The sequence below is a fragment of the Diplodia seriata genome (assembly GCF_021436955.1).
Source record: "Diplodia seriata strain FDS-637 chromosome Unknown scaffold_1, whole genome shotgun sequence".
NCBI lineage: Eukaryota > Fungi > Ascomycota > Dothideomycetes > Botryosphaeriales > Botryosphaeriaceae > Diplodia > Diplodia seriata.
In genome coordinates, this window is record NW_027117308.1 from 4844510 (window position 1) to 4869995 (window position 25486).

The window sequence follows — 25486 nt, forward strand, 5'->3', positions numbered from 1 at the left end:
CTCGAACGAGAGTCGAGCTCTTCGATTGTTTCGCCAGCTTCCTGATGAAAGCTAGGCCCGGTTGCCGCGCGCACAGACTCCGTATATGCGCGCCAGCAAATCGTGAAACTTGACCAGGTGAAATGCCTGCTAGCGGCTCGGCAACACGTCGATTATACGAATGTAACCGTCGAGGAAGAAGACCTACTTAAAGGGACCAGGCCGACGGAAAACATGAGAGACTTCACCGCCGTCATTCGTTAGGACAGTCCGGACCACCTTTCTTTCCCGCCCCATCGTAATAATCAAAAAATGCATTCATCGGCCATCTTCGCCTCGGCGCTCATCGGCGCCGCCACCGCCGCCACGGTGCCGGACCTGACCGACTTCAGCGGCGACGTGGGCACCTTCAACGTCACGGCCGTCAGCGGACCGGCCAGCGGCATCAATTGGGCCAACTTCACCGTCTCGAACGCCAAGCTCGACCTCACGGCCAGCTGCAACTGGGCGTACGACTTCGACGGGCCCAACCCGAACATAACACTCGGCACCAAGACGCAGGTAGTCCTGTACGTCACCGAGTGCGACACGCCCGACTTCGCTCTGTACTGGGGCAACACGAGCCAATGTGCGTAGATATACACTCCCCTTCTTCCGCCTTCCCCCCCGATGCTAACGGCGTCCCCGTCCGCAGCGCTCCAAATCGACTACAACACCACCCTCACCGGCCGCCCCGTCACCATCCAGGCCAGCGACGGGCTGATCCCCAACCAAGACTGCGACGCCAGCACGTGCAGCGCCGCCGGCTCCATCGGCATCAACAGCGTCGCCCTGCTGGACAGCACGGGCGCGGCCGAGCCCGCGGGCCAGTACGGCTACTGGGACGTGACGTACAACAACTTCACCAGCTCGGTGCAGCCCGGCTACGCCAGCGAGGACTTCACCTTCCAGTACAGCGGCGGCGGCTACGTCAGCTGCTCGCAGACCGTTGCCGAGGCGGGTGCCGCGCCCGGAAGGTTCTGCACCGGCGATCTGGACGTCAACTGGGACACGGCCGTCGTGCCCGAGAGATGTGAGTCGGTTCCTGTGGCGTGTGCGTGTGATGGAAGTGTTGGACTGACTTGTGTGTAGCGATCTCACTCAACTCGACTGTCGAGCTTGATGGTGCTAATACGACGCTGATTGGCGCGGCGCCCATCAGGGGCGTCTGCTATATCCAGCCGGGCGGCCTGGTGTGCGAGGACCGTCTCCGCGTGCAGGTTTCTGAGGCTACTGCTTAAGGGAGCTTATTCCAAGTTTGGCGAGGTCTATGCTCTGCATACTCTTCTTACCGATTACTTTATGGGTGGAGATTAATCATGAACGGGTTATGTCGGGGGAGAAAAAAAAAGGAGATTCGCCGGGTTAGCAGCTTGTCGTGGCGCCTCGGCCCTTCAACCGAGGGGAACTTGGCCACCTAATGTATAACGCTATTGAAACATGGACTAAGACTATCTTGAATTGCTATGGTGGTAGACTGTCAATGCATCGTGAGCATCCTCGTCGTAATGGGTCTTGACCTCCGTTCCGCGGTTACAAAGCACCTGAGGCGCACATTTTGTGCCTTAGTGCGGCAAATGCTGCTGGTGATCAGTTATATTATTCAGCTTTGTTCCCAGAAGTAAAAGCGAAATCACCCACGCTTTTGGTGGCAGCGTGGATTGCTTGAAAGCCTTGCTCGCCCGTTATCGCATGCCCTCGGTGTTAAGCTTCCGCGAGTGCTCGGACATAATGCTTTGCATGAAACAACCCCGGCCAAACAGAAACAATCGCCATCCACCGTCCCTTGCATATCCTCTTTCTCCATGGCTCGGAAGGGCAGGTAGTCCCGCCGCGTACCTTGGCATGCCCTGCCTGGGAAGGCCAGTGACACTTGGCGGAGTGGTCTGAATCAGGGCCACGTCTCCATTCATCAGTACAAATCGCACACCTATTCTCCAGCACCTCGAGCCAATCCTCCACCCTCACAGCGTTTCTCCCACAATGTTTCCAGCCGCCCTGCCTTTCCTCCTCCTCCTCCTCGGCCCCGCAACCGCCGCCCTCCTCACCCCCCTCCACCAATTCCCCAACGGCACCTCGGTCGAAAACCTCGCCATCCGCCCCAACGGCGCCATCCTCCTCACCCTCCTCTACTCCGCCCAGATCCTCCAAATCGCCCCGCCCACCCCCAACGCAACAACAACAACAACAACAACAACGACCACCCCCGTCCCCGCCCTCATCCACGCCTTCCCCGCCACCACCACCCGCGTCAACGGCATCGCCGAACTAACACCCGACACCTACGCCATCGCCGCCAACCACAACACCATTTGGACCCTCGACCTCACCCGCGACGCCGCCACCGTCTCGAAAGCCGCCACCATCCCCGCCGCCCGCTTCCTCAACGGCGTCGCCGCCCTCAACGCGACCGCCCGCACCGTCCTCGTCGCCGACTCCACCGCCGGCGTCGTCTGGCGCGTCGACACCGCCACCGGGCGCTACGGCGTCGCGTTGCGGGACCACACGCTTGCGCCGCCGGCGAATGTCTCGTCGGGTGGGCTGGCGCTGGGCGTGAATGGGGTGCGGTATGATGGCGATGGTGGGTACGTGTACTATACGAATACGGGGAAGGCGCTGTTTTGCCGCGTCGCGGTCGATCCGGCGACGGGGGAGGCGACGGGGCCGTACGAGACGATCGTTGAGGGGTTTGCTGGGGACGATTTTGCGGTGGGGGAGGCGACGGCGTTTGTGGCGTCGAGCGGGAGTGGCGGGGTGGTGGAGAAGGTGTGGTTTGAGGGTGGGAGCTGGAGGAGGGAGGTTGTTGCTGGTGGCGGGTTGGACGGGGCGACGTCGGTAGCGTTTGGAAGGGGAGACGGGGATAAGGACGTGTTGTATGTGACGACGTCTGGGGGAGGCGTGGGTGGGGGGAAGGTCGTGGCTGTGGAGGCCTTGTGATCGCTGGGTATGGGCTGTGTGAGGGGGTAGGGGAGGCTGGGTTGGTGGAGATGGATGACTTTGCTGGATACATTTGCGTTCATGTATCATCAGTGCTAGATGAGATGATGTATACACCTGCATTTGTGGAGCATGCAGGAAATGTAACAACAGGTGCCTGCTCTAGAGCTTGCGCCGCCCTACCCGAAGGTGGGGGTTTCCAGCAAGGATTCTCCGGAAGGATTTCGCAACATTTCGTCAAGCCGCAAACACTGCGGGGTAAGCTTGGAAACTGGCGAAAGGAGGCCAAAGAGCAGCAGGCGTTCGGTGCCACAACAGACGGTCTGCATGTGGATTACCGATGCCCACTGCCGATGCCGATCGGAGCCCGATGTCGCACCTTTCGAAGCATTGTCCCGGCGCCAAACAATTCATTAGACCGCCAGAGTAGGGAAACAGCCTGGAGCGTGGTGCGTTCTATTCTTTCCCCAGATCTGCCCGTAGAACTGGCTACAAAGCTTGTGTGCAAAGCTTGTTTCGACATCCAACCATGAATCCGCCACCTGTACCAGATGACTCCAGCAAGGAAACGAGTGTGGCAGCTGTCGATGTGCCTACAGAAACCTTGCCCCAAGGGGTTTCGCCCCCTTCGGACCCGCCAGATGGGGGTCAGCTCGCTTGGATGCAAGTGGCCGGATGTTTCGCCCTCTACTTCAACCACTTGTAAGCGAAACACATCGCGTGAATTATGACACATGGCTGACAGATCCAGAGGACTGCTCAATAGCTTTGGTGTCTTCCAGACGTATTACGAAACCCATCTCAGGGACTCGTCGCCATCTGCCATTTCCTGGATCGGATCCGTGCAGGTGTTCTGCTTGATGTCCATTAGTGTTTTCGTTGGACCACTCTACGACGCTGGACATTGCAAAGCACTGCTGCTTACTGGCACTTTCCTCGTAACCTTCGGCTTCATGATGACGAGCATTTGCGAAGCATACTGGCAGATCCTTCTCGCCCAGGGCATCTGCATGGGCCTCGGTACATGCTGCCTCCAAATCCCATCAATCGCCGTCGTCCCGAAATACTTCGTAAAGCGACGAGCCCGGGCAATGGCCTTGGCCACTGTCGGAAGCAGCCTCGGTGCCACCATCTATCCTCTCATGTTTCAGAACTTGCAACCGCGCATCGGCTTCGGATGGACGGTGCGGATCATGGGCTTCATCTGTTTTGCCCTGTGTTCTTTTGCTATTGTTGTCATTCGGCCGCGACAGGCAGCCGGAAGTCCCCCGAAGAAGCGTCTTTCCCCCAGGAAGTTCATCGATTCAACTGCGCTGAAGGAGCCGACCTACATCATCTATACGGTTGCCATTTTCTTCAGCAATGTCGCCTACTTCGAGCCGATTTTCTACTTGCAGAGCTATGCTTTGGAGCACGGCATGCGTAACCAGAACCTCGCCAACTACCTGCTCTCGATTCTGAACGCTTCCTCCATCCCCGGCCGGATCGTTCCCTCGTTCGTGGCGGATTGGATTGGTTCTCTCAGGTGCTACATTATGATATCGGCTCTCAGTGGCGCCAGCATACTCTACTGGATCAGTGTGACGAACACGGCCGGGAATGTTGCCTTTTCTGTGCTGTACGGCTTCTTTTCGGGGGGAGTTGTGTCGCTTGCTCCAGTCGTTTTGACCCATATTACCCCCGACCTTGGTCTTCTCGGCACGCGTTTGGGTATGGTTTCAGTCTTGAAAGGAATTGGCTCTCTTATAGGCCCGCCTATATCCGGAGCGCTGCTCAAGGCCACGGGGAACTACTTGGGGCTTCAGCTATTCGCTGGCTTGTCTTTGATCGTTACCGCTTTCTTCTCTATAGTTTTGTACTACATAATTCATAGATAGACAAGATTCCCCGCCGCAAAACACACTTTCAAAACCTACAGTCGGTCCAATAGCACCATCCCAATAGATATCCACAATGGCACGTGGCCTGACCCAAGCCCTGCTCCAGCCGCAGACGACGACGCCGTCGCCGAGCCACCACCACTGCCACCACCCACATCCAACCTCCCCGTCGTAGTACTTCCAACACTTCCTCCTCCTCCTCCACAACCGCCACCGCCGCCACCGCCACCAGTTGTTGTGACCGCCGCCACCGCCGCCGTCCCACCCCCATCCCCACCCCCTCCCAACGTCGCCACAACCGTCCCCACCGACGCCACCCCCGCCGACCCCGCCGCTGCCACCGAGCCCCCCAGCCCACTAACAATCACCCCGCCCAACCCCCCATCATCGTCATCACTACTAGTCGCCACGTCCGTCCCCAACACCACGACCTCCGCCACCGTCTCCCCCTCCGCATTCGTCGTCAACACGATGCCCGCAGAACCCCCGGGCAGAGTCGCCGTGCCGCCTAGCGCAAGCGTCGTCGTCAACGCCGTCGACGCCGCAGTCTCACTCCCCGCCGCTGAGTCGCTCGGGGGAGAGGGTTCGTCGATGACGGCGAGGCCGTACGATCCGGAGTCTGCGTCGTCTCCGCTGGAGTCAGTGATGGGCGAGAGGACGACGACGGTGGCGGGGCCGAGGGAGAGGGTCATGGGGGGAGGGGCCCTTGCCGTCGTCGTCGTGGTGGTGGGTGGGTCGGTGGCTTCGCTTATCGGCCGTCTCGTTGTTGCGGGCGGCAGGGTGGGGGACGCGGCGGGGGAGACGGGAGAGGTCGGCGAGGTCGTGGTCGTGGTCGTGGTGCTGGGGAGGGGCCGGTTGAGGGTGGTTGGCGGTGGCGTGTCTGTTTCGCCACTGTCATCATCAACGTCATCGTCATCGTCGTCGTCGTCGTCGTCGTCGTCGTCGTCGTCGTCGTCGTCGTCGTCTACGTATGAGACAGAGGAGGCGGTAAGGTAGGCTGCTGTGGTGAGGTAGCCGGGCCCTGGTAGCGTGGTGTGGATGACGCAGCTGTGCAGGGCGTCGGCGTCGGTCAAGGCGGAGACGAAGTCTTCGGGCACGGACCCGTGGTAGGCGGAAAAGAAGTAGCCGAGCCCGCGGGGGTCGTCGGGGTCGATCGAGGAAGGTTCTGGGTCAAAGGACGGGACGGAGGCGAGGGTTGCTTTGGTGTCGGCGTCGGTGGAGCAGACGGAGCCGGGTCCGTCGGCGGCCGTTGTGGATAGCTGACCTGTCCAGCTGTAGCCTGTTGCGTAGTATTGCCAGATAGAAGGATATGTACTGATATGCTGTCAGCCTTGCTTCGATTCTTTGGGGTCTTGGGACAGTGGGCGAACATTGTGACGACTTGGCCTTTGGCATCGGTTTGCGTGACTGTCTGGGTGCCCTGCTCGTTGATTGGGAGAGCAGTATAGTCATCGGGTAGTTCTGCGGTGCTGGTGACATATCGCGTTGCATTAGACCGGGTGTTGATCAAGAAAGGCTCAGGGTCAGTTCAAGAAGGTACACTGGGGCGTGCTGATGGCTTACGATAGTCACTACTGTAAAGGGGGTCAGGGTTGTCGATATATCATATGGAATCCATGAGAAGTATTGAGCCGTCGGCCAGTCCGCCTCGCACTCGGCGGCGCAGGAAGTGTTGCCGACAGATTGTTTGCCAGAAGAAACGCTTTCTTGGGCACTTTCTGAGCTACCTCTAAGGAATAGCGCCCCGACGGCCAGCACAAAAAGCATTTGAACTGTTCGGAAACAACTAAAGAGAAATCGGTGGTAGTCACACGGAGAGGGGAGTGCTTCTCTTAAAAGTCTCACTGACATCGAAGGAGCTGGGCCGTCAGGAGGGACGCTGCAGGGTGAGCTAAAAATAGGTAGGATCAAACACGGGAACCTGCAGTGTTCCGACTGGAGCCTGGTTTACTTTTTCACCGCCACAATGTACCCTGAAAAGCAGCCGAATCAGAGCGCTTGCTTGTGCCTTGTAGCTAGTAGACCAGCAAACAATATTTTCAACATATGGGGGAAAGGGGGGAGGAGGATGTTTAACTTGACCGGACGAAGCAGATACAGGTGCAGTAGGGTCGAGATGGGGAAATAAGCGTGTTGATCGAATTAAGACTGCCGGAGACTTTTATTTCCATCAGCCAATGGTTAGCGACGGGAGGCGGCTATCATGTCTTGGGGGCTGAAAGTTGGGCCTCTCGCAGATGGTGCTTGGCGAAACGGTCTGGGTGGCTTGGTGTGCTGCAATGCCCTACGCTCTGGTTGTGCACATACAACTCTCAGTCCAATAGAACTGGGCTTATATCTTGTGGGATATGATATGCTATCGATAGAACCATTACTGAGCTATCGATACAAAGGTGGCTCTCCACGTTGCTTACATAAGCGGCTGGTTGGATGTCACACATCTACCCCGCCATTCCCTTCCGTTGTTATTTTGCACCATCTACTACCCCTACTCAACCCGCTAGTGAGTTTGTGACCTCCGGCATCCCTCTCGTCAACAGGACATCCCCAAGCGCAAAGGTTTGAGTCTTCCACCGTTGCGAGGACGAGACATGGATCGACAATTAAACACCAGACAAGGTGATCTCGACAGAACCAGCCTGGATCAAAAGTGGGAGAGTGACTTTCGATATCAACCGCTCCGGACCGATAAGCATGAGATCCGGCTCATTCATGTGCAGGCACTGCCGTCACATGACCACCGTGTCTGCTGTTCTCTTCGACATGCTTTTCTCGAAGACTGGCCGGAATATACGGCGCTCTCCTACGTCTGGGGCGATTGCAGCAACACCGCCTCCATCATTCTGGACGAGGGAGAATTCCAAGTAACAGCAAATCTGGCATCCGCTCTCCGCCACCTCGCCATGGACTGCACCACCAACGGCAGCGCAGAGATTGCCCTATGGGTGGATGCTGTCTGCATCGACCAAGCAAACATCTCAGAGCGATCGCACCAAGTCTCGCAAATGGACAAGGTCTACAGAAAGGCCTCTCAAACCATCATCTGGCTCGGACCTTCAAGCGCGGAAAGCGACCTCGCCTTCGACATGTTAAGGAAGATGAGCCGGACGGCCAGCCAGAAATTGTTCGGCTGCATCAAATCTTGGTCGCATTTTCCATTCGAGGAGAGCCCGCTTCCGGGTTCTCGCGAGCATGTTGTCCAGAGGGAACTCGACACCATCCTCGAAGAGCTCTGCGACGGAAACTTCCGCAAATTGAATGCTCTCGCGTCGCTGTTCGACAGGGCGTGGTTTCAGCGCGTGTGGGTTATCCAGGAGCGCGTGTTGTCGGTAGATCCCGTTCTTCGTAGTTCGATTTTCTAAAAGCTTAGGCATAGAAAAATCTTTTTCTACTATAGATTTAATATATAGGCCGGTCTTTAGTACCATCGTTAGTTAACGGCAAGCGATATGGGCGTAGTAGTTAAACTATATATCTAAATAGCTTTTTATAATCTTCGGTATTTAACCCGAGAGTTATATCCGAGATTTCCCTTAAATTTCCCTTGCGGAAGTCTTAAACAGACGCCCGGGGAATACAACCCACCCCTACCCGCTTAAATGTCATCCTCCAACGGACTAATAGCATCCGCGGGCCCGAGGCGATCCTCGAAGAAGAACCTCAGCCTCTCTACCGCCGCCCGATCCGCCATCCACTTGCTAAACAGCGTGGGGTCCGTGCCGGGCATATCCAAGATCTTGGGCAGCCCCTGGGGTCCCGGTATATCCGTCCGCACGCTCCACACGCCCATCGTGCGCTGCCTTTGCTCCGACAGCATGAACGAGTGCAGCAGCTTCGCCGACTCGGGATGCGGGGCGCCGCGCACGATGGCACCCGTCTGCGGCCAGCTCACGAACGTGCCCTGCTCGGGGTACGAGATGTTGTACGGAGCGGCCACCGAGCCGCCGAGGGTCGTGGTGAAGCTGGCGGCGCTGCGCGAGCTGTTCGCGGAACCGACGAGGGTGGCGGGCGTCGCGGTGCCGCGGACCCAGCGCGGGTTCTGCTGCAGGAGGGCGTCGAACCAGGCGTAGCCGTACTGCTTCATGCTGCGTCGCCTGTCAGTACACGGTGTGTCGCGGACGGGGGTGGTTCGGGGGAGATGGCTTACATCAGGTCGAAAGCGAAGAGCACGGCGTCGTCGTCGTTGGGGTAGGTCAGCACCAGCTTGTCCTTGAACTGCGGCTTGAGGTAGTCGGTGAACTCCTTCGGGGCGTCGGCGGCGTCGACGCGGTCCGCGTTCCACACGTTGGACCAGCTGTAGATGAAGAGCGCGGTGAAGGCGCCGTCCGGGTCCTTGAAGTCGCCGAAGACGTGCTCCCAGCCGAGCGGTTTGTATGGGAGCAGCGCGCCTTGGGACTTCCAGCGCGGGTAGTCGTTGAGGGTCTGTAGGATGATGCTGTCGACGTAGACGTTGTCGGTGGCGATTTGCCGGTCGAGGTTGACGTCGTGGTATTTGGAAAGGTCGACGGTGAGGTTGAGCGTCATGCCGGCGAAGCGCGCTTCGAATGCCTCCTTGAGACCGTCTTGTTGGTGCACTTCGTCGCTGGGGAAAGGGGGAGGTTAGCCGGTGAAGACTCTTGCTCCGTGGACCTGAACGTACCCGCCGTGCCAGACGGTCACAACGCCGCCTTCTTTCAATGCCGCTTGATGGAGTTCATCCAGAGTGCGGTTTTCAACCTCGACGAAACTGTTGAAGCCCAGCAATGGGTCGAAAGCAAGAGTTGCGGAGGCAAGGCCCAGGGCCAGGGGAAGAGAGTAAGACCGCATCTTTCAAGGCTGTGTTTCTCGGTGTTTCCCTGAAGAAGAGGCTGTTGATTGCGAAAGCTACAGGTCAAGAGTTCATCTTTATATTTCTCCCTGATCATTGTGAGATTTATAAGCCCTTTGCGCGGGTGCTATTCCTTGAATCATTTCCCGCTTGGCTCAAGCCCAAAGCAGGTGGATGGAAGTGCGGCGGAATCCCGAGTGCGCTTCAGGGTGAATGAAGATGACAAAAGTTCCTGATTTTCAATGAGTTCGTATCCCAAAGCTCGGCCGCCAAGTATCCTTTGCTCTCTAGAAGCCCCGGATGTTTCTCCGCAAAAGGATGATGTAAACACTTCTGCCAAGACAGTAGTACACATCGGGTAGGTATCCGCAAAGTCGAGATTTATCACCCTGTGAGAAGCGCTGCAGCGGAATTATTCCGACACGGAATCAGAGATTGTACTTGCAGCAAGATGCCGCGTGCTTGTCTCTGTTGAGACGTCAGCTGCATAAGCTTCGATAATCCAATAGGAAGAAATACGGAAAGAGGTTCCACACCGTTCGTTTTCGTTCGACTTTTTCTCGTGGAGTTGAGTTGGTACTCGTGACGGGGTGCTTTCCGCTCGCATATCCCGTATTCGCTATCGGTGCCATATTCCCGGCGACTTGGACACTTTGGGGTAATGCGACTGACAACTGAATAAGTGGTCCCGGCGCTTATGTCCTTTATCTCCTTGCCGAAACCGCCTCCCGACCACACGATGTCAGCAACCGAGATGCCGACACAGTTTTGTCGCGAAGTGGGGTTTTCGGCCCGGTCCAGATGATCAAACGGCTTCCTTGCATTGTTCGCCATGGACTTGCGTTGGTGGGAGGCACTGGATGCAGCCATGATGGTATCGAGCAGGCATTCCACTCGTCATTTGACATTGAAGGCGAGAATCCTCTCCACTACCTCGTGCTGCAGCCCGTCCCACCGCGCCTCCATGTCCTTGACCCGCTCTTCCAGCTCCGTGACCTGGCGCTCTCGGCGCTCGCGGAACGTGCGTTGCGCGGCCCGATTTTGCGCCTTTTGCTTGGCCGGGAGGGACCGGATGATGGAGGAGGGGCTGTCACGTGATGGGTCGTTGCTGTTGTTGTTGTCAATGATGATGTTGTTGACGACCTGGACGGGGAAGCTGGGTTCATTTACGTTGGTGTCGTGGTGGTTGGAGATGGGGGTTTCGGTCGTGGTGTCGTACGTGTGGTAGGGGGGTGTGTTTCCGTCGTGTGGCTGACCGCGTGCGGCGTAGCTGAGAGTGCTCTCGTATCTGTGCAGGTTGGAAGGCTGTGGCGCCGGCGTGCTCCCGTAAGCATGCGGGATGCTCTGTGTGTAGAACTCTGGGGGGCGGAATACGCTCTGATCTCCGTCAGCGTTCCGATCGTAGCATCAACGCCACCGACGATGCCACGACGGGCACCAGCACAGAAAAGGAGTATATAATGGTTGAGGCCGGGGAGAGTTCTACACGATCAAAGGTGGCGGTGCATGTTAGCATCTATGCGTGGCTATAATGCGGAGTATAATAATCCCGCCTCGTCTAAATCAACTTCATGTCCTCGGCCTCGGCCTCCACCGCGCGCGGAATCTCCGCCTCGAGCGACGGCAACCCCGTCAACTGCCACCCCAGCACCTTCTTCGCCCTCACCGCCACGTGCCTCGAATTAGTGCCCCACAGGTACCTTCCACGCCCGTCCATCGCGTCCACCTCGTCCAGGCCCAGCTCGTCCACCTCGGCAGTCTTGAAAAGCCCGGCCCGGCAAGCCTCGCGCGCGACCGCCGCGGCCACGTCGCCCCAGTAGTGCTCGCCCGACTCGGCGAAATAGTACCCCTCGGCCCCCCACGTCGCGCAGCCGCCGTCCGGCTTCGCGGCCTCCTCGACCAGCCGCAGGTAGACGTTGCTCAGGTCGGCGACGTGCACGTTGCGCCACCTGTTCCTCCCGCCGCCCAGCCGAAAGCCCTTCCCGCGCTGCAGCGCGCACCGCACCAGCCTCGGCACCTGGATCGAGCGGCGCTTCGCCGGCCCGCGGCCCTCGCCGTAGATGCACGGCGGGCACACGATGGCGGTGCGGATCGGCGGCGACTCGGCACTCGCGGCGAGCACGATCTTGTCGACGTCGCGGTGCGCGGCGTCGTCGGGCAGCGACGTCACGGCGGACACGCCGTCCCAGTCGTCGTAGAGCGTGGACGACTCGGTGCCGAAGGCGGCGTTGTGGATGTCGGTGACGGTGAGGATGCCGGCGCCCGAGGTGTGGATGAGGAAGGCGGGCGTGGCGCGGCGTTTGAGGCCGGCGGCGATGGCGGTGGCGGCGCCGGGGTGGTCGGCGTCGGCCCAGTCTGCGGGCGGGTGCGGCGTGGTTAGCGGAGCCGTGCGGCAGGACGGGAGGCGCGGGGAGGCGAGGGGCGTGGACTCACTGAAGACGACGTCGGCCTTCGAGGCCTCTTCGACTATGAGGTCGTAGCTGTCGAGGTCCCCGTGGACGGCCTTCGCGTTGGGGTACTGCTTCGGGAGGGCTGCGACGCTTTCGGGGTTCCGCACGAGGAACGTCCACTCGTACTCGGGATGCTGCTGGTTGATGGTGACGAAGGCGTCGCCGCCAATGTACCCGGTGACGCCCAAACTGTCCTCCGTCAGCGGCCACTCCCGCGTTCGCAAATGCGGTGGGTTCTTACGCGAAGATGTTCGGCATTCTGATGGATTGTTATTGCAGTTGTCGTGCTACGCAGCTACGCGCCGTTAAGTAGTCGCCGTGCCGGACGAACCCGCGTCGGATTCTCGATGCTTGGTAAGCCACACATCGAGCACGTCGCATTGCGTCAATGGCCGGATAGCGTGCCCGCTCATCCCAATCTGCCGCTCTTCCTCGACAACATTGAAGCAACACGCGACGCCTGTGAACGGACCGCGGAAGCCCCTAGAAGTCCACGCCCATGCAGGCGTATATGGCCCTCACGTACTCCTTCGTCCGGTCGTTCCCCAGCCCCACCATCTCCATCTTGTTCATGACGTACGAGATGGTCATCTGCCTTTCAACGTCCATGATCACAATCGAGCCGCCCAGCCCGCCCCAAAAGCAGATCTTCCCTTCCGGGATCCAGTTGGTGCTCGTGTCCCTCCCAGTTAGCGCGAACCCAAGCCCACGGCGTAGATGCTGGCCCGTCGCTAAATCCACGCCCCGGACCTGCTCCTCGAAAATCAGCTCCACCGTCTCCCGGGAGAGAAGCTCGTGCCCGTCCACCGCCCCGCCCAGCGACACGGCGGACATGATGCGCGCGACGCCCCGCGCGTTGCCGAACCCGCTCGCCGCGCCCAGCTCGGCCCTCCTCCACGTCGGCGTGTTCGCGACCGCAATGTCGAACGTCGGGTTGCGCATCGTCTTGGCCGCGACCGAGGCGCCCTCGCCCGCAGCCTGCGGCGGCCTGGCCCACTCCGCCGGCGGCACCACGTCCGCGACCCGCCCCCAGTCGTCCTCGCGCGCGCCGATCTGGAAGTCGGCCGCCAAGGGGCCCGCGAGCTCGTCGGCGACGAACGCCTTCAGCGTCTTCCCCGTGACCCGCCTCACCAGCTCCCCCAGCAGATGCCCCAGCGTGAAGCTGTGGTACGCGGCCGCCGTGCCGGGCTCCCACCACGGCCGCTGCGCGGCCAGCAGCGCCGTCGCCGCCGGGACGTCCAGCACGTCGTCCAGCGTCACGGGCGCGTCCCAGCCGGACACGCCCGACGCGTGCGCGAGGACGTGCCGCACCTCGACCTTCTCCTTGCCGTTGGCGGCGAAGGCCGGCCAGTAGGCCGCGACCCTCGAGCGCGGGTCGAGCAGCCCGCGCGAGACGAGGACGAGCGCGGCGAGCGCGGCCACGCACTTGGTCGTCGACCAGACGGGCGCGATGGTGGACGATTCCCAGGGCCGCGTGCGCGCGGCGTCGGCGTGGCCGCCGTACAGGTCGAGAATGTCGCGCCCGCGCACGTTGACGACGAGGGAGGCGCCCAGCTCGCCGCCCGTGGCGAGGTGCTGCTGCAGGAGGTCTGCGACGGGCTGGAGGTGGGGGGCGCAGTGGCCGTGGACTTTCGGCGCAGGAGCCATGGTGGTGGTGGTGGTGGTGGACGAGTTTCCGGTCGGTCGGTGGCGGGATCTTGGATGCAGCCACGGGGGGTTCAAAAGGCGCGGCGGGGGGTGGTCGGAAATATTCCGCCGCGGGCTGGCGGTGCCACTGGAGGACTGATGAGTCAGACGCCGGGTGGGACGACAAAGTGCAAACAGCCCATCGGGAGTGACAAACCACGGCGCTCATCACCAAGATTGAAGCCGACTCCCGAATGCTTAGCGGTGTAGCGTCGGATGCCCGCCTCGCTAGCTCCACTTACTAGCCGAGACGCTTGTGAATTTGGACCATGACTTGCACGGACGCGGGGAGCTGCGCGGCACTGGGAGCCCGTCGCCAGCACGACCATGTCGCACGCGCTCGGCCGCTCCGACTCGGCGATGATGCCGTTCGCGGTGATCTTCTGCAGGCCCTCAGGAGGGAGCTCGACGGTCTCGCCGAGTCAAAATGGTATTATTTATCTGAAGAGCGCTCGACCAGGATGAAATGTACGTAAAGGGACATGCTCCTACAAGGCCGAACTCGCTCCTTTACCACCTGAATTCGAATATCTGTATGCCTGGCGTTCCTCCAGCCTACCATGAGTGTCAGATCTTGCATCCTCGAAGATTCCGCTTGTCAGTCCTCTCTTCTTTTCGCCCATGCTGCATGCAACCGAATATACTGTTGTGGACTGGACCAAGCAGATACAGCACCATTTCAATCTCCTCAGCCAGGAGTTCGGCGCGAGGATCCTCGTATCTCCCACGCCTGCTCCAAGCTGCCTCAACCAGATAACCGAGCGGCCTCGGAGCGATGATGCCGTCTGCCGTTTCATGCCGCCGAGTATCTGGTGGTTTCGCTGAGAGAGCGCCCGGAGAAAGTTTAACATATCCCCTGACGCGGATGGTGACTGCGTTGTCACGAAATGACGGCTATCCGCAGCATCGCTCGTATATTCATACGAGGGGCCTCTTACCGGTTGCCAAAGAGTGTTTGCAAGCACGAAAGACATAGGCCTTTAGCGATTTAACTCTTCGTAGTTAACTTAAAGTTTTAATCGATACTATATTCTTTAAAGGTAATAGGTCTTTGCATTTTGCCAGTGCACTTGTTACGAGCAACACCCTACCTTCTACTTCGTTCCTTAGGGTACACCCCTTCGACTCCCTTTACCTACCTGACGACTCCGAAGTCAGGTCTGAAGAGACCCGTCGTTACATAGGCACGGCATTGCCGAAACCAAACACATTCCGAGGGTCCCACTCCTCCTTCAACGCAGCCAGACGTGGCAGCTTGTCAGCTCCGAAGATCTGCTCGGGCGTCTCGTCGCCGTGAGCGTAGCTGACGTAGACGACGAGATCGTCGTAGCCCGACGTGGCGGCGAGACCGGCACGCAGCTCCTGGGCCTTTTGGTTGGCAGCATCCGCAGCAGACTCGTCGGTCCACGTCGCCTGCAGCATTCTGCGCAGCAAAAGTCAGTCGTGTAAAAGGAGACGCCGAGAGATGCGCGGAGCAACTTACATGAAGGCGGCAGAATCGCGCCACGGATAGGCCGTCTCGTCATCCGACACCGCCAGCGGCCCCTCGTTGGGGAAGACCTCGATCTGAAAGGTGCTCCCGCGCGCGGCCGGCGTCGACGCGTACAAGGCGTCCATGCCGTTGAAGGCGTCCGTGAGGGCGCTGCCCGACACCGAGCGCACGTTGACGCCGTACATGCTGTGCGCGCTGCCCTTGACGCAGAGCTGCGACATGAAGCCGAACCCCGCTTTGCCCGGCAGCTCGTTCCACGCTGCCGTGTACACGTCCTGCGTCACGGGGCCAAGGTCCAGGAACGGCTGGATGGCTTCGCGGCCTTCGTCCTCGGGCCCGGCGTATACGATGTTGGCGATGAGTGCGGTCTGCCGGCATCATATATCGCGTTAGCCACCATATATCAGCGCCGCTCGACAGTACAGGGGGGAAGCCTCACACTGGACGTGTTCGCGTCGTACTCGGCCAGAGCGATGACGGACAGCTCCTTAGGCATCGATGCCGCCACTTCTTCCAGCGCGCCGTAGAACGAGCCGTTGGCGGCGCCCGGGTAGACGAGGTCGGCGCTCAGCGCCCGCCCGCCGTTGGACAGGTCGGCGACCTTGTACGTGGCCGCCGTGACGACGCCGAAGTTCGTGCCCGCGCCGCGCAGCCCCCAGAACAGGTCCGCGTGCGACTCGGCCGACGCGGTGACGAGTGCCCCCGTGGCCGTCACCAGCCGCACCGACACCAGCGCGTCGATCATCAGCCCGTGCAGCCCCTGGTACCGCCCGACCCCGGCGCCCAGCGTGGCTCCCACGGTGCCGACGCAGGGGCAGGACCCCGTTTCTGTTCGGCGGAAGACGTGTCAGCAATTGGCCTATGGGGTGGGCGTGGGCAACGTACGGAGTTCTTTGCCGGCGGCATACAGCGGGTCGAAGATGTCGCTGAAGTGCGCGCCGCCGCCAATCGTCACCGTGTTTGCGGTCCCGTCGACGTCGACGCCGTTGAAGTTGGCCAGGTCGATGGCGAGCCCGTCGTCCAGCCCGTCGAACGAGATGGAGTAGCCGTGTCGGCCGCCTGTCGCGAGGAATGGGATGTTGCTCAGCGTTGCGAGCGAGACCTGTTGGGGTTAACGATTGTGCTGTCGTTGGATCTGTGGGGACGCGTACCGCAGTCTGCACGTCGAGCTCAGTGCCTGGCCGCACCGCGGCTTTGTACGTCGGCTCCGCGTAGACGGTCCAGCGCTGCGTCGCATCCGAGAAGCCGGACGTGTTGGGGAAGAAGAGCTCTGTCTGGGGCGACCATTCTACACTCGAGTTCTGCAGCACGGCGCGCAAGTCGGGAGTGGTGACGGCTGCACCAAGGGCCAGGCGCCCGAGCGAGAGGACGACTGCCAAACCGAAGAGCATCTTAAAGGTCGGGATTTGGAGGAAGGGATATCTCGAGATGTCTTTTCTGCAGCGGTCAGGCCGGGGCTTTTAACCCACGCCGTCGCCATGGATGGCGTCAAGATCTCGGAGTAGCACTTGTGGGGGCTGTTCAAGCATCTAACCAAAGTGGACCGGGTGGGACGGTACAGTGAAGAACTCTGTTGCCTACGTTGTTCTTTTCGGACGGCTCAGATGCGGGTATGCAGGGGATTTTGGATACGTAAGCATGGTTTCCCGTCTAGGGCAGTAGAGCTGCAGCCTGAGGGCTGCCCTTGGTGGTTGAAAGCGGAAAGTAGCTCGCCGAGCGTTCGGGTTGACGTCTGCTGCATGCATGGCCCCCACGACTGGAGATCACTGCCCGTTGTGGCCTCAATCCGATTCTGCGTCCGCCTGTCGACGCAGATGTCGGTTCTGCTCGTTGCGTCGGCTTTCCCGCGGTCGCTTGCATCCCCAATCAGAGCACAGCCGTGTTCCCAAGCTCTCCAGTCTACCATGTCTATAATATAGCCGTGCAGCATAATGCTGGTGGTCCAGATCTTTGGTAAGAGGGCCCGTGGGAGAGGTCGCGCTTATTCGCAGATTAACGGAGGACAGTCCGTAGGACGTGGTGATCTATTGACGATGGTCGATGGAAGAGAGACGGAGCGCTGCGGACGTAAGCTCAGCCTCAGGCGGACTCGGGGCAACCATCGCTCCCCCCCATGCCCGAGTATATTAGCGAGAGTCGCGGCGGCCCTCCTTTCCTCGCGCCCACGCCCCATGATGCCGCGCAACACCATCCACGGCGCCTCGCCCGACCGCGAGGCTAGCCAGCTTCAGTTTCTTCACCGTCAACTCTGCGTCACTCCTCCCGCCGTCTCTCCGGCATCGGTCAATCTCCGCGGCCGAACCGCCATCGTCACCGGCGCCAATGTCGGGCTCGGGCTCGAATGCTCGCGGCAGCTGATGGAGCTCGGCCTGAGCCGTCTCATCCTGGCGGTGCGTGACGAGGCAAAGGGGCAGGCCGCGCGCGAAGACTTGACCGAGGGCGTCCGCACCTTCAACATCGACGTGTGGAAGCTCGACATGTCGTCGTACGGCTCCATCATGGCCTTCGCCGAGCGCTGCAAGACGCTGCCGGCGCTGGACGTGGTGGTGCTCAACGCCGGCGTGGCCAAGGCGACGCTGGACCTCAACCCCTCAACCGGCCACGACGAGGTCGTGCAAGTCAACTACCTGTCCACCGCCCTCCTCACGCTGCTGCTGCTGCCAATCGTGCAGTCCAAGGCCCAGCCGCAGCGACCGGGCCGCATCGTCGTGGTCAACTCGGAGACGGCGGCGTGGGCGGCGTTCAAGGAGCGCTCCGAGCGGCCGCTGCTGCCGGCCTTCGACCAGCCCAGCTTCTTCGACCGCCAGGACCGCTACTACACTTCCAAGCTGCTTGGGCAGCTGTTCCTCGCCGAGCTGGCCAAGCGCGTGCCGCCGTCGGTCGCCGTCGTCAACGCCGTCAACCCCGGCCTGTGCTACGGCTCCGCCCTCCACCGCGACGCCAACAGCGGCATTACTGGCGCTCTTCTTGCCGCTTTCAAGCGCGCCATCGGGAGGTCGACAGCCGTGGGCGCGCGTACCCTCACCGATGCCGCGGCCAACCACGGCGAGGAGACACACGGCCAGTACCTCGGAGACTGCAAGCTCAAGCCGTAAGTCTTCGCACCAACATGCCGCTCTCTTTCGCTAACCTAGGCAGAATGGCACCGTTGGTATACACGGAGGAGGGTCAGAAGGTGGCGGGGGTCTTGTGGGAAGAGACAATGGCCGAGCTTTCGTTTGCCCATGTGCAGGACATCATTACCCAACTTTCGCAGTGATTGCTCATCCGTAGCCCGCAAAATCAATTCCATTGCCTGGTGACTGTGTCCATTGGGATCTCACTGCGTACGTCAGTTGTGCCCTCGTTCGCCGTTCCGTCGGGGAGAGAATGCCAAGTGTTGCCATACACGCGGGTTGGGTCGAGCACTGAGCCCCACCACGCGGGAGCACCGGAAGAGCCACGAGATGAGGAGATGCAGCAGGTCTGACGTATCTGGCAGCCAGCGCAGAATCGACGCACGGTAAGCAGTGAAATGCGGGCCGACCCTGCTCACGCTCAGGGCTCAGCTCAGCCCCCTAATGTCCCAAAGCGGACGGCCAAGGATCAGAACACCCCTCTGGTGCAGCCTTGTACCGAAAGAGGCGACACGCAAGCTCGTACATAGTTACGGCGGGGGATTGCGGGCCGCGTGGGGCGCAGGAACCCGGGCCCTTGGATCTGCATGCTGACGCGTGGGGGCGGCAGATGCGGGATGATGATCGCCTGCCCTTGCGCAAGCCTCCCGCAACGCCTGCCGCACGCTTATCACCACCGCACCCTCCCCCCCAGGATCGTCCGTGCATAAATCACGGCCGCGCTGGCCGCTATCACCATGCCCCATCTCCGCCGACGAACACCAGAGAATGGACATTGACGGATTCGCCTTGATCATTGGGGCCGGTGAGATTCCATGGCGCCATCTTCACTCCACCATTCCGCTGACGACGCGCAGGCAGCGGCATCGGCAGGGCCTGCGCCCTGGCCTACGCTGCTGAGGGAGCCGCCGGCGCTGTCATGGCCGACATCAACCTCGGCGCCGCTGAGACCACAGCTGCCGAGAGTCGTGTCCGCGCAGCCCACCAATCCTTCCGAGCTGTCGCCGTGCAAGTCAACGTCACGGATCAGGCCTCGGTCGAGGAGCTGGTGCGCCGTGCCGTCGAAGAGTTTGGCCGCATCGACTACGCGCTCAACTGCGCCGGCGTGAGCGATTCCCGCCCCTGGCCGTCAGCGGCTTAGGACACTGACTGATCCCCGAACAGGTCGGCGTCGAGAGCGATGCCGAAGTCTGCGAGGCCGACGTCGACGAGTTCGACCGCTTCCTCCAGGTCAACGTGCGCGGGATGCTGCTCGCCACCCGCCAGCTCTCGGCCGCCATGAAGCTGCAGGAGCCCCGGCCCATCCGCAGCTCCAGCGGCGGCCAGAGGGGCGCTTCCCGCGGCGTCATCGTCAACATGGGATCCTGCTCCTCCTACGTGGCCACTCCGCGCATGGTGCAGTACACGACCTCCAAGTACGCCGTCCTTGGCCTGACGAGGAATGCGGGTAGGTCGATCGACGATGCCTCGCTCGTTGCCTTGCTGACACGCAGCTCCTAAAGCGCTGGATAACGCCCAGCACGGCATCCGCGTCAACTGTCTCTGCCCGTCGTGGGTGGACACGCCCATGGTCCAACGCGCTATCGAAGGTGCGCCGCAGCTGCAGCGGCTTATCGAGGGCGCGGTTCCTATGGGTAGGATTGCGCAGCCCGAAGAGATATCTGACGCTGTCATCTTCCTGAGCAGTCCCAGGTCGAGCTACGTCACGGGCACCGGTTTCATCATTGACGGCGGCACCACCCTCACTTCGAAGGTCTAGAATTTTAGACCCCACGCTCCGTATCTAGCAATGAGATTGTATATCACACCATCGTGAACCTTGGAGTGGATTCGTTAGTGAAGTCTGACAGAACGGTGTTAGCTCCGGTTGGCACGGCTCTCAGCTATGTGTAATCTTAAGATCCACACTTAAGGCCCCGTAGTGCGGGTGGCATCCTTCAAGCCCCACCTGAGTTCCATGTCCTTGCATACTGATCCACACTGCTTCGAAAATCGATGCACACCTTCACGAAGTTCGAGCCCGCAGTTCTGTGAAGGCGATCTTTTCCTCTCGTCGCAGTCCCATCTCAAGCCCTGACCTAAGGCAGCAATTTCTCTTTCTAAAGATCTACCGCATGCATGGGGGCGAACGCAAGTGAGAGCCGATCACCCAGCCATCGGCACAGGGAACGGTAGGATTACAGAACCGACGGTGGAAAGCAGAACCACCAGACTACGGCACAACTATTACACCGTTGATGACTCCAGCTTCACGATACAGAGAACCGGCCTAGTCTTAAACCTCAACCGCGCGCCGTACGACCCTCTTCAGCAGCAAGAACACTTTCAAATTCTTATCATCAATTCATACCACTTCCCCGCCTACCACAGCAACAATGTCGACCGCAAGCATCGGCTACATCTCGAACGGCTTCCCAGCCTTCGGCCTGCCCAAGAACCAGCGCCTCATCACCGGCCACAACGCCGAAGGCAAGGGCGTCTTCCTCGCCCGCGACTGCGGCGACCACCACCGCCTGATGGGCGAGGAGCAGGCCATGAACAACATCCTCTACCACACCAAGGACAACCCCGTCGACCTCAACGACGACGCCGACCTCAAGTACGCCCGCGACGTCGAGGTCCGTGTCCCCCCAACCACTCTTCCAACACCCCAATGTACAAGTTCCGCCCGCTGACGAACAATGCCCAGCCCGGCCTCCACAACGCCAACGGCACCGTCGTCCGCATGATCGACTTCGCGCCGGACGTCGAGTCGCCCATGCACCGCGCCCTGTCCATCGACTACGGCGTCGTGCTCGAAGGCGTCTTCGAGCTGACCCTCGACTCGGGCGAGTCCAAGATCATGCGCCAGGGCGACGTCAGCGTCCAGCGCGCCACCGCGCATAAGTGGAAGAACGTCACCGCTGCCGGCACCGCGCCCGGCCGCATGCTGTGGATCCTGCTGGACGTCAAGGACCTGTTCATCGGTGGCGAGAAGGTCGAGGGATACCTGGGTGATCTTGCTAAGGAGTATGAGGGGAGGAGCGCTTAGGTGGTCGTGGTCGTGGTGGAGATGCGTGGGGTGGGGTTGGCGGGATGGACGTAGTTGGCAATAGAATTCGTTGGAAATGTGTTACCGTGTGCTTTGGGATTTGTGTCTGGTATGTGATCTTGTTCGCCACTCGTCCATGGTTGCTTGAAATGTTGGAGCTTGTCTTGAGTGTGCCTCCAAGCTGTCCATGATACAATGAGCCGTGGTATCTGGTTGTACGACTCATCCTGACGTTTGACGATCTTTCGCCACTTTTAACGCTCCCAAGGCTTTATCTTGCATGGTGAGCATTCTCGAAGGATTCTTGGAGGATGCTGGCTCGGAATGTTCTGCAAAGTGTCCAATGTGTGTGTAATGAACGTCATCAGGCTATGAACTCAGTTGCCGCGGCTCGTTGCCGATGTGCTTGCTTTTTGTCATACCATCACGGCGGGTAACAAAATTAATGGGCCTGGCTCCCTGAGCCCCACGTAACGGTATCCGTACGTCAGCAGTCGAATCCAACACCAGGACGAAGATGTAACTTTTGATACGTCCACTTTCTGGGTTGAACTGCCCGTGAGTGTAACATACAATCTTTTGTGGCAGGAACAAGTGCACGTCACCCGTCGTCGAACACCGCACTTGCGTAGCAAATTGTGGAATGTTTCGAGACATCAGCGGCAACAAGACCATTTGTTTCACACAGCGCAATTAAATGTGATGTAATCGAAAGCATATCCATTTCGCCGTTCTATCTCAATTCAACGAGGGACTCCCGAGCGCTTAGTGGTAGCATAGCAGAAACACATTACAAATTCTTCTTCACTCGTTTCAAGTTCTCCTCCTTCAACTTGCTGAAATTGAACATGGACCAGAAAATATAGTCCTGGGAGCAGAGGTGTCAGATCGGAGACCGGTAGTTCCAAAAGTGGCACTTACCCAAACGCGGCGGAAGCCGAAGATGTCGAAGAAGCGAACGAGGCCGGTGACGTTTCCGATGAAAGCCCATGCTGGCGGGCGAGACTTGAGGCTCTGGGCAACAACCCGCCGTGCGTATACAAACCGATCCGTCGTATCTACAAGCTGTTAATCCGACATTCTCACTTCGGGCGTCTTATGCCGTCGGCTTACCGGGCGTCCTCCGCACGTGTGCTTTGAACTCCTCGGCCAGCGGCGCGTAGTATGATCCCGCTGGGAGCTCTCGGTGGGCGTCTCCCTTCAGGATGTTCGTGCCCACCTCACCTGAGATGATCTGGGGAATGTCAGCCTCTGGAGCGTTGTCATTCTCGCTACATATGACACTCACGTTGATCACACGGACACTGTCTTCAGTCAGCAATTGAAGTGGAAGCGTGATGGTAAACATACCCAAGCGGAGCCATTTCGAGGCGGAGAGTGTTGCCGTAATGAATCAGTGCCGACTTGCTGGCGTTGTAGGAAGCTGGAGTCGCGGGTCAGCAGACTGCACTCTTGCGTGTCGGATCGAGTGACTTGCCTCCGTAGGGATATGGTATCAAGCCTCCTATGGAGCCTATGTTGACGATGGCGCCTCCGGCCCTGATCAGGAGGTCATGGAAGTGATGGACCATGCGCATGGGGCCGAACACATTGACGTCGAACATCTTCTGGACAGCACGCACGTCGGTGTCGATGGCGGTCATGGTGTAGCCTGTGAGTGTGTGTGTCAGTGGAGTGATGGCTGGATGGAAGGACGGGGGCACTTGCATATTCCCCTGGAAGCAACTGTTAGCTTCTGCGTAGACCAATCGTGCTGTGGCGAAGAGGTACTCACGCATTGTTGACGAGGACATCCAAGCTGCCAGCAGTGAGGTCGACGACATGCTGCTTGAGCGATACGACGGATTCCTCCTTGGTGACGTCCAAGTCGAAGGGGGTGATGCTGGAGCTGTCGATGTGCTCCCGCGATTCGCCAGGCAGCACGGTGGCGATAACGTGCAAGCCTCGGATAGGTCAGGATGGTGTTGTGCGGCTTCGGGGGGCCAACCATACCTTGGGCGACGAACTCATTCGCCAAAGCCTCCCCGATACCGCCGTGGGCGCAGCTGAAGTTGGGATCAGCACGGGAGACGCCGGGCGCAATAGGCGGACTTACCCCGTCACCAGAGCAAACCGTTGCGTCGGAGCCATTCTGAACCGCGTGTTGCTCTCTTGCCCGCCCGGCATAGGGCTACAATATGTATCCGGTTCGGGACGATGGAGCATTGGGGCTGAGTCGGGGGAACTCTTGCTCCGCGCTGGGTCCACACGCGGGGGCCGAGACAGGGAAGCTGCATGCTCCACCCGGGGGGCCATGTTTACCTGCGGGCCGGAGCCGCTAGCCCGTTGCGGCAGGCGGGGACAGGTACCCACCGTTCCGCAGGCAACGACCCCCACGCGCTGGCACATCAGCACTAGCGCATCAAGCTGCATGTCAGGCGTCGTCATTCAGGTCGACCCAGTGTGCCGGGCCGTACGTCTATCACGCACAAAGGAAGCTTGGCGCCGGCCCTCTCGTCCGACACCCACTACACTCCAGATCCGGAAGGGTGATGGATTCAATCCATCGACTGCAGCCCTCCAGAACCTCGCGATCGTCTGTCAGCCTGGAACTAGCCCTCTGAGACGCCCGTCACTTCGCTGACGACGTCAAAATGCTCGCAGCTCGGTGCAAGCTCGCCATCGCTCTGTGATGGCGAAATGAACATGCAGACATATAAAAGTGCGCCGTGAGAGCTCAGTGACCGAGTGCAAACCCACCACTATAGACTCAACTTGCACACACGCTTCATCACAATGGCCCCCATCGCCCTCACGCCTCCCTCGCAAGAGCACCTCCTCCATGCCGTCGAGGCCGAGAGGCTGCAGGGGACGATTGCAGCCGCGGGCAAGACGCTCGCTCCAGGGCAGCACTTTGAGGATGCGAGTGTCAGTGGAAGCAGCAGTGCAGCAGAGGAAGACCCCGTCTGCATCGTGGGAATGTGTAAGTGCCCGGCCCAGCAGACACTGAGCGCCCCCCAGCTCTGACCCACGCATCACAGCTTGCCGCCTCCCCGGCGGAGTCCGGTCTCCGTCAGATCTCTGGAATCTGCTCATCCAGAAGAGGACCGGGCAGTGCAAGGTTCCCAAAGAGCGGTTCAACATCGATGCCTTCTACCACCCCGAGGGTGACCGGGCGGGCACAATGGACTCGGATGGAGGCTACTTTCTCCAGGAAGACGTGCGACAGTTCGAGAACACCTTCTTCGGACTGAATAACTTGGAGGCGACGTACATGGATCCGCAGCAGAGGAAGCTGCTCGAAGTCGTGTACGAGGCGTTCGAGAGCGCAGGCAAGTCTTTGGAGGACGTCTACGATGCCGACATCGGCGTCTATGTAGGCAACTTCACCGTGGATTTCCAAACCATGCAGTCCAGAGACCCCGACTACATGCACCGGTATGGTGCCACCGGAACCGGCACTGCCATCCTCTCCAACCGGGTGAGCCACGTGTTCAACCTCCATGGTCCCAGGTAAATGCCCATTGGTCTGTCTGCAGGATCCGGTTGCTAACATGAGTCCAACAGCTTTACGCTTGACACGGCCTGCTCTTCCTCCATCTACTGCCTGCACAACGCCGTCTGCGCGATTGAAAACGGCGAGTGTGACGCGGCGGTGGTTGCGGGCTGCAACCTCGTGACCTCTCCCGAGCAGCACATTGGCACCAGCAAGGCCGGGGTTCTGTCCGCCACGTCGACGTGCCACACGTTTGATGCGTCGGCAGATGGCTACGGCCGCGCCGAGGGTGTCAGCGCGCTGTATGTCAAGCGTCTCTCCAGCGCGTTGAGGGACAACGACAACATCCGCGCCGTCGTCCGTGGCACGGCCATCAACTCGTAAGTTCTGTCCGCCCCCATCGCCGGGTGACGACTGACGAACCAATTCTTCTAGCAACGGCAAGACGCCCGGCATCACGCAGCCGAGCTCCAAACTCCAGGAAGCAGTCATCCGCAAGGCCTACCGCAAGGCCGGCCTCGACTTCAAGGAGACCGACTACGTCGAATGCCACGGCACCGGCACTGCAGTCGGAGACCCCATCGAGGTGGAAGG

The 25486-nt window shown here is 60.0% G+C and overlaps 12 protein-coding genes across 12 annotated transcripts; 6 read left to right on the plus strand and 6 right to left on the minus strand.

Moving 5' to 3' along the window:
• Positions 1–2001: 2001 nt before the first annotated feature.
• On the plus strand, positions 2002–2955 carry SLS55_001376 (uncharacterized protein; the record flags this gene model as incomplete). Its single annotated transcript, XM_066772870.1, has 1 exon — positions 2002–2955. One exon carries the CDS (start codon positions 2002–2004, stop codon positions 2953–2955), a length of 954 nt encoding a protein of 317 aa, XP_066638149.1.
• Positions 2956–3689: 734 nt separating this feature from the next.
• On the plus strand, positions 3690–4832 carry SLS55_001377 (uncharacterized protein; the record flags this gene model as incomplete). Its single annotated transcript, XM_066772871.1, has 1 exon — positions 3690–4832. One exon carries the CDS (start codon positions 3690–3692, stop codon positions 4830–4832), a length of 1143 nt encoding a protein of 380 aa, XP_066638150.1.
• A 3598-nt stretch (positions 4833–8430) lies between these two features.
• On the minus strand, positions 8431–8919 carry SLS55_001378 (uncharacterized protein; the record flags this gene model as incomplete). Its single annotated transcript, XM_066772872.1, has 2 exons — positions 8431–8806; positions 8912–8919. 2 exons carry the CDS (start codon positions 8917–8919, stop codon positions 8431–8433), a joined length of 384 nt encoding a protein of 127 aa, XP_066638151.1.
• Positions 8920–8978: 59 nt separating this feature from the next.
• On the minus strand, positions 8979–9641 carry SLS55_001379 (uncharacterized protein; the record flags this gene model as incomplete). The annotated part of the gene is made up of 2 exons (XM_066772873.1): positions 8979–9417; positions 9475–9641. 2 exons carry the CDS (start codon positions 9639–9641, stop codon positions 8979–8981), a joined length of 606 nt encoding a protein of 201 aa, XP_066638152.1.
• Positions 9642–11200: 1559 nt separating this feature from the next.
• SLS55_001380 (uncharacterized protein) lies at positions 11201–12473 on the minus strand (the record flags this gene model as incomplete). The annotated part of the gene is made up of 2 exons (XM_066772874.1): positions 11201–12351; positions 12467–12473. 2 exons carry the CDS (start codon positions 12471–12473, stop codon positions 11201–11203), a joined length of 1158 nt encoding a protein of 385 aa, XP_066638153.1.
• A 102-nt stretch (positions 12474–12575) lies between these two features.
• Positions 12576–13739, minus strand: SLS55_001381 (uncharacterized protein; the record flags this gene model as incomplete). Its single annotated transcript, XM_066772875.1, has 1 exon — positions 12576–13739. The coding sequence occupies one exon, from the start codon at positions 13737–13739 to the stop codon at positions 12576–12578; it is 1164 nt and encodes a 387-aa protein (XP_066638154.1).
• Positions 13740–14954: 1215 nt separating this feature from the next.
• On the minus strand, positions 14955–15455 carry SLS55_001382 (uncharacterized protein; the record flags this gene model as incomplete). Its single annotated transcript, XM_066772876.1, has 2 exons — positions 14955–15191; positions 15447–15455. 2 exons carry the CDS (start codon positions 15453–15455, stop codon positions 14955–14957), a joined length of 246 nt encoding a protein of 81 aa, XP_066638155.1.
• A 1989-nt stretch (positions 15456–17444) lies between these two features.
• Positions 17445–18365, plus strand: SLS55_001383 (uncharacterized protein; the record flags this gene model as incomplete). Its single annotated transcript, XM_066772877.1, has 1 exon — positions 17445–18365. One exon carries the CDS (start codon positions 17445–17447, stop codon positions 18363–18365), a length of 921 nt encoding a protein of 306 aa, XP_066638156.1.
• A 1462-nt stretch (positions 18366–19827) lies between these two features.
• On the plus strand, positions 19828–20145 carry SLS55_001384 (uncharacterized protein; the record flags this gene model as incomplete). Its single annotated transcript, XM_066772878.1, has 2 exons — positions 19828–19833; positions 19906–20145. The coding sequence occupies 2 exons, from the start codon at positions 19828–19830 to the stop codon at positions 20143–20145; spliced, it is 246 nt and encodes an 81-aa protein (XP_066638157.1).
• A 616-nt stretch (positions 20146–20761) lies between these two features.
• Positions 20762–21417, plus strand: SLS55_001385 (uncharacterized protein; the record flags this gene model as incomplete). Its single annotated transcript, XM_066772879.1, has 2 exons — positions 20762–21004; positions 21049–21417. 2 exons carry the CDS (start codon positions 20762–20764, stop codon positions 21415–21417), a joined length of 612 nt encoding a protein of 203 aa, XP_066638158.1.
• Positions 21418–22853: 1436 nt separating this feature from the next.
• On the minus strand, positions 22854–23195 carry AYR1_1 (NADPH-dependent 1-acyl dihydroxyacetone phosphate reductase; the record flags this gene model as incomplete). Its single annotated transcript, XM_066772880.1, has 2 exons — positions 22854–23068; positions 23192–23195. 2 exons carry the CDS (start codon positions 23193–23195, stop codon positions 22854–22856), a joined length of 219 nt encoding a protein of 72 aa, XP_066638159.1.
• Positions 23196–24375: 1180 nt separating this feature from the next.
• Positions 24376–24913, plus strand: SLS55_001387 (uncharacterized protein; the record flags this gene model as incomplete). Its single annotated transcript, XM_066772881.1, has 2 exons — positions 24376–24379; positions 24438–24913. 2 exons carry the CDS (start codon positions 24376–24378, stop codon positions 24911–24913), a joined length of 480 nt encoding a protein of 159 aa, XP_066638160.1.
• Between the last annotated feature and the right edge of the window lie 573 nt (positions 24914–25486).